Source organism: Pristiophorus japonicus, chromosome 14, assembly GCF_044704955.1.
Source record: "Pristiophorus japonicus isolate sPriJap1 chromosome 14, sPriJap1.hap1, whole genome shotgun sequence".
NCBI lineage: Eukaryota > Metazoa > Chordata > Chondrichthyes > Pristiophoridae > Pristiophorus > Pristiophorus japonicus.
In genome coordinates, this window is record NC_091990.1 from 67,190,322 (window position 1) to 67,202,651 (window position 12,330).

At 50.1% G+C, this 12,330-nt stretch overlaps 1 protein-coding gene and 1 long non-coding RNA gene across 5 annotated transcripts in view; one reads left to right on the top strand and one right to left on the bottom strand.

The window, feature by feature from the left end:
• Window positions 1–2,937: 2,937 nt before the first annotated feature.
• LOC139279939 (uncharacterized) lies at window positions 2,938–11,959 on the bottom strand. The gene is made up of 3 exons (XR_011596558.1): window positions 11,936–11,959; window positions 9,627–9,674; window positions 2,938–3,474 (listed from the first exon to the last, which is right to left on the bottom strand). It is a non-coding gene; the product is annotated as an uncharacterized lncRNA (long non-coding RNA).
• LOC139279937 (KH domain-containing, RNA-binding, signal transduction-associated protein 1-like) overlaps window positions 11,192–12,330 on the top strand; it is a 77,059-nt gene continuing 75,920 nt past the window's right edge. For all 4 annotated transcript variants that reach the window (XR_011596556.1, XR_011596557.1, XM_070899278.1 and 1 more), the window contains exon 1: window positions 11,192–11,356. Coding sequence is in view for 2 of the 4 variants with exons in the window: in XM_070899278.1 (XP_070755379.1) it covers window positions 11,248–11,356 (109 nt within the window). In the remaining 2 variants the exon portion in view is untranslated. The remainder of the gene's footprint in view (window positions 11,357–12,330) is intronic.

Sequence of the window (12,330 nt, forward strand, 5' to 3'; positions counted from 1 at the left end):
TTCATCTCCCCCCTTCCCCACCCAGCACCTATCCCCTCCCTAGCATCTTCCCTCCCCTGGTGCCTCCCCTCACACCTCCCCCCAAACCAGAACCTCCCTTCCACCGTGTCTTCCCCTCCCCCTGGCCTCTACCCTCCACCAGTCCCCTCCCCTACCCTCCTCATCCCCGGCCTCCTCCCCCATTACCTATCCACCCCTAGCATCTTCCCTCCCCTACTCCCCCCAGTACCTCCCTTCCACCTGGGTGCCTTCCGCTCCCCCGACCCCCTCTTCTCCTCACCCCCAATTCCCTCCTCTCCCCTTGCCGCCCCAAGTGGAATCAGCATTATGGGGAAGTCAGAAAGAATTGTGGAAATCATAAAATCAATAGGGGATAAAATGGAATTGCAGGGAAATTAGAGAGTAATGGGAAAACAGAGAGACTATGGGCAGGTTATAAACCATCACTATTAACCTTCTAAGACGCCTAGGGAGGAGTATGCCCCTGTTACCCTGCGGTTATCACTTGGTCCTGCCTCACACTCCGGGTAATGATGCTTATTACAATGTTGAGTAGATAGTGACATTGTTTGGATTGAATTACAAAGTGATATTCCCTCCCAAAATGTGAGCCCCCTGGGATAATCCCCCCATAACACCGTGAGCCCTCTGGGATAATACCCCTAACACCGTGAGCCCCCTGGGATAATCCCCCTAACACCATGAGCCCCCTGGGATAATCCCCTAACACTGTGAGCCCCCTGGGATAATCCCCCTAACACCGTGAGCCCCCTGGGATAATCCCCTTAATATGTGAGCCCCCTGGGATGAGCCCCCTAACACTGAGCCCCCTGGGATAATCCCCCCCTAACACCGTGAGCCCCCTGGGATAATCCCCCCCTAACACCGTGAGCCCCCTGGGATAATCCCCCTAACACCGTGAGCCCCCTGGGATAATCCCCTTAATACTGTGAGCCCCCTGGGATAATCCCCCCTAATACCGTGAGCCCCCTGGGATAATCCCCCCCTCACACCGTGAGCCCCCTGGGATAATCCCCCCCTAACACCATGAGCCCCCTGGGATAATTCCCCCCCTAACACCGTGAGCCCCCTGGGATAATCCCCCCCCTAACACCGTGAGCCCCCTGGGATAATCCCCCTAACACCGTGAATCCCCTGGGATAATCCCCCCCCTAACACTGTAAGCCCCCTGGGATAATCCCCTTAACACCGTGAGCCCCCTGGGACAATACCAAGTACCAAACTGATGAATTTATTCACCACCTTATCTGCTGCCTGCAGCCTGTTACCAGTTGGGGAAACATTGCATCATCAGCATCAGCACCCAGAGCAGCAAAACCAACCGGCCCAAAATAGCTGAAATATTCGGAACAGTTTGTACCAAACGTGGAGGGGCCGTGAGCAGGAGGAACACAATGCTGTCTGAAAAGAGAAAGCTGGATGTGATTGTAAAATAAAATTCAAGTCGCTTGCGTACGGTGTTCTCAGCGAGATCAGTAAGTTCAGTTGGGCTCCCTCAGTCTCTTCTGTCACTGCCAGTGATTCATTGCTCCTGTTTCTCCGGGATCATGGTTCCCGCTGACACCTTCGGGGATCAATGTCTGCTGCATTGCCAGACACACAGCACATCCATCATTCTGAGGCTTGAGCGATTGGGCACGAGGAAACAGAACAGTAACCTGGAGCTGGACAGACAAGAAACAGAGCCTCCCATTCCTTGGGGAGTCCTGGTCGCACAAATAATTTGTTGAGAAAACCCTGGTTGTTCTGTCAGTATTCTGAAAGGAAGAGAGTGGTCAGAGCCCGGAGGTCAAGTCCAGTCCTGGACAGAGCCGACACAGTGGGGGAGAGAGTTGATGGCATTCTACCTCTAGTGGGAGAGCACCTCTATTATCTGTGTCTACCCATAAGGAAATACTGGATTGCTCCAGTGTCATTAACCCAAAAATTCTAAAAAATTAACCCCCACTTTTCATAGAATGGTTACAGCACAGAGGTGACACTAAGTTAGGTGGCAGTGTGAGCTGCGAGGAGGATGCTATGAGGCTGCAGAGTGACTTGGATAGGTTAGGTGAGTGGGCAAATGCATGGCAGATGAAGTATAATGTGGATAAATGAGAGGTTATCCACTTTGGTGGCAAAAACATGAAGGCAGAATATTATCTGAATGGCGGCAGATTAGGAAAAGGGGAGGTGCAACGAGACCTGAACCAGGGGTCACAGTCTAAGGATAAGGGGTAAGCCATTTAGGACCGAGATGAGGAGAAACTTCTTCACCCAGAGAGTGGTGAACCTGTGGAATTCTCTACCACAGAAAGTTGTTGAGGCCAATTCACTAAATATATTCAAAAAGGAGTTAGATGTAGTCCTTACTACTGGGGGGATCAAGGGGTATGGCGAGAAAGCAGAAATGGGGTACTGAAGTTTCATGTTCAGCCATGAACTCATTGAATGGCGGCGCAGGCTCGAAAGGCCTACTCTTGCACCTATTTTCTATGTGACCATTCAGCCCACCGTTCCTGAATAAACGCAATTACTTCTGAAAAAGGCATCCTCTCACTCTTGGTAAAGCACGTAACTAACAAGTCCTGCATGTCACTTGCGGACAACTTTTCTAACTTCTTCTTATGCACTGATGCTACATCCTTCGATGCCAACCTACCAATCCCCAAGTCTTACAATGCGCCTTTAAATTACTGGCGGATCTCAGAGCAAGTCTCCGCACTTGCGTTACCAGTTTCTCCTCCCGAAGCACGTATCTTCGAGACTCTGGAATACCTCAACCAGTGACTCAAAATCGTCACGTGTCGGTCCTGCCATGGTCGCTACTCTGTGGGCAGATTCAACCGCCCCGTTCACTCAGATTCAACTGGTATCAATGGCGATGACAAGGATACTCGTTTACTAAACCAGAACAGTTTATTAAACACGTGCAGCATGCATTAAACAAACTTGGACAGTAATTAACTGGTTAAAACTTCCCGTACAACCAAAGACGACGGAGCGCGCTGACTCGAGACTGCTGGGCCTGCTCGTATCTTCGAGATTCTGGAATACCTCAACCAGTGACTCAAAGTCGTCACACGTCAATCCTGCCACGGTCGCCAATCTGTGGGCAGATTTAACTCTCTTTTCTTCGTCTTCTCCGAAGTAGATCAGGGTTCTCAAAGTTATCTTTTTTATACCTTTTACAACGCACGATTGCCACATTCCCGATCCCAATCTCATTAAGCGTTGGTTGGAGCTCGGCATGTTCAGTTGATGATTGGTTTATGGTGCTCCCACCTCATGACCTGGTCTTATCTCCTCTGGCCTTCCTGTGGCCTCATGCTGGCAGTTCAGGCCAACACCTGTCTCCGTCTTAATTGCCCATGTGGTTATCAGAGGAGAACCTTCTGTCTCCTAACAATAACAATGTTGCGCTGTACTCCTGCAATTCAGCAGCTCATGACAAAGGTATTTAGAGACACACAACTAATGATACCCAAGTCATAGAAAAGAAAGGAAATTAATAAATTAAATCATATTATTTCCAGTGTTGACTACACCCTCTAGTGTGCTCCCTCTCCAGGGTTAACTGTGTCTAGAAATGTCAGCTTGGCTCAGTTGGTAAAACTCGCCTCTGGAACACAGGCCAAAGTAGTCAAGCAGCCCAGACCCGGGTTTTGTTGTATGCAATCTCTAATTGGGATCCAGGCCACAGCAGCCCACCTTACAGCGAGCAGACACATTAAACAGTGAGTGAGACATTTATAAAATGGCTCGCTGGCTCCACAGGACTTTTCTTGCAGCAGTCCTGGCTCGCTGCCCTCTGTCCCACCCTTGTCCAGTCTCCACTGAGCTGAATCGAAGTCCAGCTTCACCCCCATTATCCTTTGAAGCCAGTTTCTTCGCCCCTCTGTTCCATGGCTGTATTTTGAAGGGGATGGGGGGGGATATTTCAGGCACTATCTCCATTGTTAAGATGCAACAACAATTTCCACTTTTCGTTCAGTAAGATATTTCTGTAAAATAGGTGGTTTATGGTCGGTAATGTGATCTCTCACTCCGATATTTAGAGTAAAAGGGTTACCAGTATGACAACTTGCATTTATATAGCGCCTTTAACATTGAAAAATGTCCCAAGGCGCTTCACAGGAGCATAATCACACTGACCCAAAGAAGGAGACATTAGACGATGTGGCCAAAAGATTGGTCAAAGAGGTAGGTTTTAAAAGGAGGGAGTGAAACGAGGAGAGTTGGTGGAGAGGTTTCAGGAGGGAATTCCAGAGCTTAGGGCCTGTGCAGCAGAAGGCACAGCCACCTATGGAGGGGCCAAGGGATTGGGGGATGCAAAAGAAGCTAGATTTGGAGAAACACAACGTTCTCAGAGGGTTATAGGGCTGGAGGAGGTTAAAGAGATCAGGAAGACATAGAAGGGTGAGAATATTTAATTTGAGGCTTTGGGGGAACTAGGAGCCAATGTAGGTCAGTAAGCACAGGAGTGATGGGTGAATGGTATTTGTTGCGAGTTAGGATACGGGCAGCAGAGCTTTAGATGAGCTCAAGTTAATGGAGGGTGGAGTTAGGATGTCGGCCAGGACAGCATCGGAATAGTCCAGTCTGGAAGAAAGAAAGGCATAGATGAGGGTTTTAGCAGCAGGTGAGCTGAGGCACGGATGGAGGCAGGCGATGTTACAAAGGTGGAAGTAGGTGGTCTTGTTGATGGAAGGGATATGGGAATAGAAGCTCAGCTCAGGGGCAAATAGGAAGCCAAGATTGCAATCAGGCTGGTTCAACCTCAAAACAGTGAGCAGGGAGAGGGATGGAGAGAAACAGTTGTCCTAAATGTTACTCTGTGACCAGGGCAGAGTGTGGGAGTGACTGCCCCTCTCCTACATGTTTCTTCCTGCCATTTACCTGGAATCTGGTGCACAGCCAAGAGTCACTTGGTGTTCAGCAGGCCTTAACCCTCTTGCCCCTGGGAACTGGACCGATGGCCTTTACATGCAGTCCGGAGGGTAAATGCACCGACGGTCCTGCTCAGAGTTAAAATCGACTCACTACTTCCTGATCAGAGAGAGCTGAGAGACAATCTAACACTGTTCATACACCACTCTCCCCTTGGAGATAATAAGCATAGGAAGGGCTCTTTACAATGGGTTTGCAAAGACAATAACCCCCCCCCACCCCAACTCACTACCCAGCAGGGTGATAAATACTTGCTTAAAAGCCAGGCAGTTATGGTGCTGTCTGTAAATGCATCATTTAAATATTATTTTGCTCAAAATCAGCTAATTTAAATATTTTAATATTCCATTCTGTAATTGGCTCATTTAAATATTTTAACATCCATCAGTGGGATTCAGTTCATTTAACACCAGGAATCGTAATCGCAGCAGCAAAGGGAGGAGGGCCATCTGGCTGTGCACGGACGTGCTTACTCCTGATATTTATCCCAACCGCCCCCCCATGTTGTGTAAACACATACATATCAAACGGGAAATCCAACTAAGGCAGTTGCAGGTAAGGGAAAGAAAACTGTGTTAAAAGCTGACATTTAGCAGTTTATCGTGATACGTGACATTCTTTGGGGACAAACATTGAATAAGTAAATATACCTCCAACTGTGACTCTCAGAAGCCACATCTTAAGTTCATCTTAAAACATCTCTGCTTCCGGTTTGTATGGAACCTTCAATGGGTGAAAGTAATGCCTGATTCGGATTTCCTCCAGCCCCGCCCCCAACCAATCTGATTGGTTCAATAGGTTCTAGACCCATCCCAACCAATATGATTGGTTCAAATAGATTCTAATCCCACCCCAAACAGTCTGATTGAGTCCAACAGGCATTAGTTCCATGTTCCAGCAATCTGATTGGGTGATACTGACAATCCTTGACCCCAGCCTGTTGTGAAATACTGACGCTCGGCTTAACCCACTGCATCCTGCCTTCATTGAGAGCATGACCCTGATACTGGTTCACTCCAAGGCACAGGGGAGGCAGAGTCCATTCAAAGCCCAAAGGTGCATTTCACCTCAGAGACCCTGACCTTGACGGACTGGGTCAATGTTGTGGTCCAGTCACACTCCGGGAGCAGGGTCGTGTGCTGGAAATGGGGCCCACTTCCCTTGGGATCTTCTTGTTGCAATTGGGAAACAGGCACTGGGAGTCTGCAGCGAAGATCTGTTGGGAGAAAGAAAAGGAGCACTTATCTTTGCGGCCTCCCTAGCTATGCTGCCTGGTCCCCTCAGACTCCCCAATCAGAGGGGTTCCCAGGCACAACAACTGAAAAGTGAGGTGGTGAGCCAGGAACACTCCCTCCCATCTCATCATCATGGCTGCCTTGTTCGAGGTACAGGTCCAGAGCCGGCTTTCTGGGAAAGCCCTGGAAACCTTGGGCAACAGTCTCTGGCATCTTTTCTTGTATGTAGCGTCTAGGCATTGGGAATGAGCGTCCCCCAGGCAACAGGGAGGGCCCGATGACTCCCATGTACTCGGGGCGGGGTGCCGTTGCTGGTTAAAGAGGAAATTAATGCAATAGTAAGGAAGGACATTGGTTTGGATGATGTGGAATCGGTATGGGTGGAGCTACAGAATACCAAAGGGCAGAAAACGCTGGTGGAAGTTGTGTACAGACCACCAAACAGTGGTAGTGAGGTTGGGGACAGCATCAAACAAGAAATAAGGAATGTGTGCAATAAAGGTACAGCAGTTATCATGGGCGACTTTAATTTACATATTGATTGGGCTAACCAAACTGGTAGCAATGCGGTGGAGGAGGATTTCCTGCAGTGTATTAGGAATGGTTTTCTTGATCAATATGTCGAGGAACCAACTAGAGGGCTGGCCATCCTAGACTGGGTGATGTATAATGAGAAGGGACTAATTAGCAACCTTGTTGTGCGAGGCCCCTTGGGGAAGAGTAACCATAATATGGTAGAATTCTTTATTAAGATGGAGACTGACACAGTTAAATCAGAAACTAGAGTCCTGAACGTAAGGAAAGCTAACTTCGACAGCATGAGGCATGAATTGGTTAGAATAGACTGGCGAGCAATACTTAAAGGGTTGATGGTGGATAGGCAATGGCAAACATTTACAGATCACATGGATGAACTTCAACAATTATACATCCCTGTCTGGAGTAAAAATAAAACAGGGAAGGTGGCTCAACCGTGGCTAACAAAGGAAATTAAGGATAGTGTTAGATCCAAGAAGGAGGCATATAAATTGGCCAGAAATAGCAGCAAACCAGAGGACTGGGATAAATTTAGAATTCAGCAGAGGAGGACAAAGGGTTTAATTAGGAGGGGGAAAAGAGTACGAGAGGAAGCTTGCCGGGAACATAAAAACTGACAGCAAAAGCTTCTATAGATATATGAAGAGAAAAAGAGTAGTGAAGACAAACGTAGGTCCCTTGCAGTCAGACTCAGGTGATTTTATAATGGGGAACTAAGAAATGGCAGACCAATTGAACAAATATTTGGTTATGTCTTCGCAAAGGAAGACACAAATAACCTTACGGATGTACTAGGGGACTGAGGGTCTAGTGAGAAGGAGGAATTGAAGGATATGCTAATTAGGCAGGAAATTGTGTTGGGGAAATTGATGGGATTGAAGGCCGATAAATCCCCGGGGTCTGATTGTCTGCATCCCAGAGTACTTAAGGAAGCGGCCCTAGAAATAGTGGATGCATTGGTGATCATTTTCCAACAGTCTATTGACTCTGGATCAGTTCCTATGGACTGGAGAGTAGCTAATGTAACACCACTTTTTAAAAAAGGAGTGAGAGAGAAAACAGGTAATTCTAGACCAGTTAGCCTGACATCAGTCGTGGGGAAAATGTTGGAATCAATTATTAAGGTTGAAATAGCAGCACATTTGGAAATCAGTGACAGGATCGGTCCAAGTCAGCATGGATTTATGAAAGGGAAATCATGCTGGACAAATCTTCTGGAATTTTGAGGATGTAACTAGCAGAGTGGACAAGGGAGAACCAGTGGATGTGGTGTATTTGGACTTTCAAAAGGCCTTTGACAAGGTCCCAAATAAGAGATTGCTGGGCAAAATCAAAGCACATGGTATTGGGGGTAATGAACTAGCGTGGATAGAGAATTGGTTGGCAGACAGGAAGCAGAGAGTCGGGATAAACGGGTCCTTTTCAAAATCGAGGCAGTGACTAGTGGAGTGCCGCAGGGCTCAGTGCTGGGACCCCAGCTCTTTACAATATATATCAATGATTTGGATGAAGGAATTGAGTGTAATATCTCCAAGTTTGCAGATGACACTAAACTGGGTGGCGGTGTGAGCTGTGAGGAGGATGCTAAGAGGCTGCAGGGTGACTTGGACAGGTTAGGTGAATGGGCAAATGCATGGCAGATGCAGTATAATGTGGATAAATGAGAGGTTATCCACTTTGGTGGCAAAAACATGAAGGCAGAATATTATCTGAATGGCAGATTAGGAAAAGGGGAGGTGCAACGAGACCTGGGTGCCATGGTTCATCAGTCATTGAAAGTTGGCATGCAGGTACAGCAGGCAGTGAAGGTTGGCCTTGTTGGCCTTCATAGCTAGGAGATTTGAGTATTGGAGCAGGGAGGTCTTACTGCAATTGTACAGGCCCTTAGTGAGGCCTCACCTGGAATATTGTGTTCAGTTTTGGTCTGCTAATCTGAGGAAGGACATCCTTGTTATTGAGGGAGTGCAGCAAAGGTTTACCAGACTGATTCCAGGGATGGCTGGACTGACATATGAGGAGAGACTGGATCAACTGAGCCTTTATACACTGGAGTTTAGAAGGATGAGAGGGGATCTCAAAGAAACGTATAAGATTCTGACAGGACGACACAGGTTAGATGCGTGAAGAATGTTCCGATGTTGGGAAAGTCCAGAATCAGGGGACACAGTCTAAGGATAAAGGGTAGGCCATTTAGGACTGAGATGAGGAGAAACTTCTTCACTCAGAGAGTTGTTAACCTGTGGAATTCCCTGCCGCAGAGAGTTGTTGATGCCAGTTCATTGGATGTATTCAAGAGGGAGTTAGATATGGCCCTTACGGCTAAAGGGATCGAGGGGTATGGAGAGAATGCAGGAAAGAGGTACTGATGTGAAGGATCAGCCATGATCTTACTGAATGGTCATGCAGGCTCAAAGGGCTGAATGGCCTACTCCTGCACCTATTTTCTATGTTTCTATGCAGTGAGCAGGAAATACCCCAATCAGAGCCATTTCCTAAATTGTCAAAGTTCACAGGCCCATCCATGTTCTGTATTCTGCCAATCCTGTCAGTGTGGGGACCATTCAGGCCCCAGTCAATCCCTCTAGGAAAGATGCAGGCTCGCTCAGTGGAGAGTGGAAATCTCCCACTGCAAGAGTATAACATCGAGGGTTCAGGAGCAGACTAGGGCAGCAATCGTTATTACACCAGTGGGACATTCCTACCTTGTTTGTAGCAGATTTACCAGAGCAGACATCCATTATCCACAACAAAGGACCCTCCATCTCCCACAGCAGCCATCCTTGTGCTAATTAGTTCTGATTTATGAGACTTCCACTAAGATACACAGCCTGTAAAGAAGCTCTGTCAGCAGCCAACCTCTGAAACAAATCCCTGCATATCGACAGAAAAACCTCCACAACTAACCTTTATATCGTCATAATCCGCAGAACTTCAGCAAAAAGTGAAGAAAACCTAGAAATGGAAAAGTGTGAAAATATTCCTCTTCTAACCCCAACTTTTTCCCTCTAACCCCAACCAGTGACCCCAACTCAAACCCTGTCCCCTCACCCCCACTCTCAGTGTGAAGACCCACACCATATAGGCAGTTACCGAGGGAGACCCCGGGGATGTGGGGCCCACTTACTTTAGTTTATCAGACTCTAGCTGTACCCTCCATTTTGCTTACACCACAGGAAAGTCTGTCAGTGTGCGGCGTGTTGGAGATGGAGCACATTACTGATGGGGCCTAATCCAAGGGCATTTGCCTCCAGAGTCTGTGGGTCAGCAGGGAGCCACTCACTGCACTCTACCATCTGCTGCAGCCAGCCGCACAACTAGTGCCGTGTAGGTCACCGGCTTTACCGCCGCTACCTCAATCCTAACTCACACTGAACTACCAGCTTCCCACATTCCTCGCTCCACCTCCACCTCCCTCAGCACACAAATAGCGGGCGAGCACCCAATGGGCGGGGTTTCCGTGTGATTGACAGGCGAGTGGTGGGCGGACACTCAATGGGGCGGGGTTTCCGTGTGATTGACAGGCGAGTGGTGGGCGGACACTTAATGGGTGGGGTTTCCGTTTGATTGACAAGCGAGTGGTGGACGGACACTCAATGGGGCGGGGTTTGCGTGTGATTGACAGGTGAGTGGTGGGCGGACACCCAATGGGCAGGGTCTCAGTGTGATTGACAGGTGAGTGGCGGGCGGACACATAATGGGCGGGGTTTCCGTGTGATTGATAGGCGAGTGGTGGACGGGCACGCAATGGGGCGGGGTTTCCGTGTGATTGACAGGCGAGTGGTGGGCGGACACCCAATGGACGGGGTTTCCGTGTGATTGACAGGTGAATGGCGGGCGAACACCCAATGGGCGGGGCTCCTGTGTGATTGACAGGTGAGTGGCGGGCGGACATTCAATGGGCGGGGTTTCCGTGTGATTGATAGACGAGTAGTGGGCGGACACACAATGGGCGGGGTTTACGTGTGATTGACATCTCCCGCTGTGAGGCAGCGTTTACTCTCCGTCAGGCTTGCTCGGTTGTGAGAAACCGCCGCTCCAGTTCTGTTTTCTTGTCCGCGACCGGTTCGGGGTGGTGGGGGGGCGGAGGAAGGTCACAACAATGGTCAGCATCAAGATTGACAGCACAGTTGGAAGTGGCGGAAATAAACTTGAAACAATTGATAGACGTGGAATATAACGAATCAGAATGCTGTGTAACTGTAATTGACAGCCGAACCAACCATTCGAGACGCGTGATGCCAGTGATTGGCAGGAAAAGTGCCCAATCTGGGTCAGTGACGGGTTCGCTGACAGTGGGGGCCGGATAATAGCAAGGCTGGCGAAGGGGAGGGCGGCGCGGCTGTGAGTGGCAGGGGATTGACCAGTAGGAGCGGCGCGGCTGTGAGTGGCAGGGGACTGACCAGTAGGAGCGGGGCGGTGAGGCGGGAGCGGGGCGGTGAGGCGGGGGTGGGCCGGGGATTAGTCAGGCGGCGGTTGGTGCGCGCGGCCAGACGGAGAGTGCGAGCGCAGTGAAGGCACGGAGTTAATGACTGACGGAGCAGACATGGCAAGCGACAAGTATCTGCCCGAGCTCATGGCCGAGAAGGACAGCCTGGACCCGTCCTTCGTGCACGCCACCCGGCTGCTGTCGGCAGGTAAAGGCCAGGCTGCGGGCGGACGGGGGAGGACCGGGCGGCGACCGGCAGGGCCTAGCACGTGGGCCCAAGCTGCGGCCTGGCTTGCGCGCCACTCGGTGCCCGGGCCCGGCCTCATACCCCGCCAGGCCCGGGGTTCGCGGGGGAGTAGGCCCCGCGGCTCCCGCTGGAACAGCCATCATCCGGGTAGGCCCTGGGGCGAGTCCGGCGCCGTGCGGTGGCGTCTATTTAAATAGGCCCGTCGACACGGCCCCGAACAAAGGGAGCGGCACGTGGGCCGGGGGGAGGGGAGCCGGGCCCACTCCCCGCCCCAGCCGCCGGGCTCACTTCCAGCCCAGTCTGATTACCGAAATGGTGGGAGGTGACGTTGGCGGCGGGCCAGGTCGGCATTGCGCTCGGTGAACGGCCCGGCTGGTAGGAGAGTCCCGCGGGAGTAGGATGCGGGGCCAGGTCGCTGCCGGCGGCCTTCCTGTCGTCTCTCGCGGGTAACAGGTTGTTTGACACGGCGCCGTTCGCCAGGAAACCGTGCTGCGCTACCCAGGGGTGGCGGAGTCTGAGATCTTTCCAAGAGCGACTTACATTTATATAACTCCTTTCGTGGCTTCGACGTCCAAAACGCTTTATAGCCAATGAAGTGTAGTCACTGCGCACAGCAAGATCCCACAGGCAGGAACGTGATGGTGTTGAGATAATGTTTTCCTTGAGATAACTACTGTCCAGGACATAGGGGAACGCCCCTGTTATAAATATATAGTCAATTGAACGTCTCATCCGAAAGACGGCGCCTCCGACAGTGCAGCACTCCCCCGTACTACACTGGAGTGTCAGCCTGGATTATGGACTCCCGTCTGCAGTGGGACTTGAACTCTCTCTTGATTTGGCGAGTGTACTCCCGATGAGCTGTGGCTAACATGTTATGAATTGTGTATAGTAAATTTGATAATTTACCAAAGGCAAGTGGATTCATATGTAGA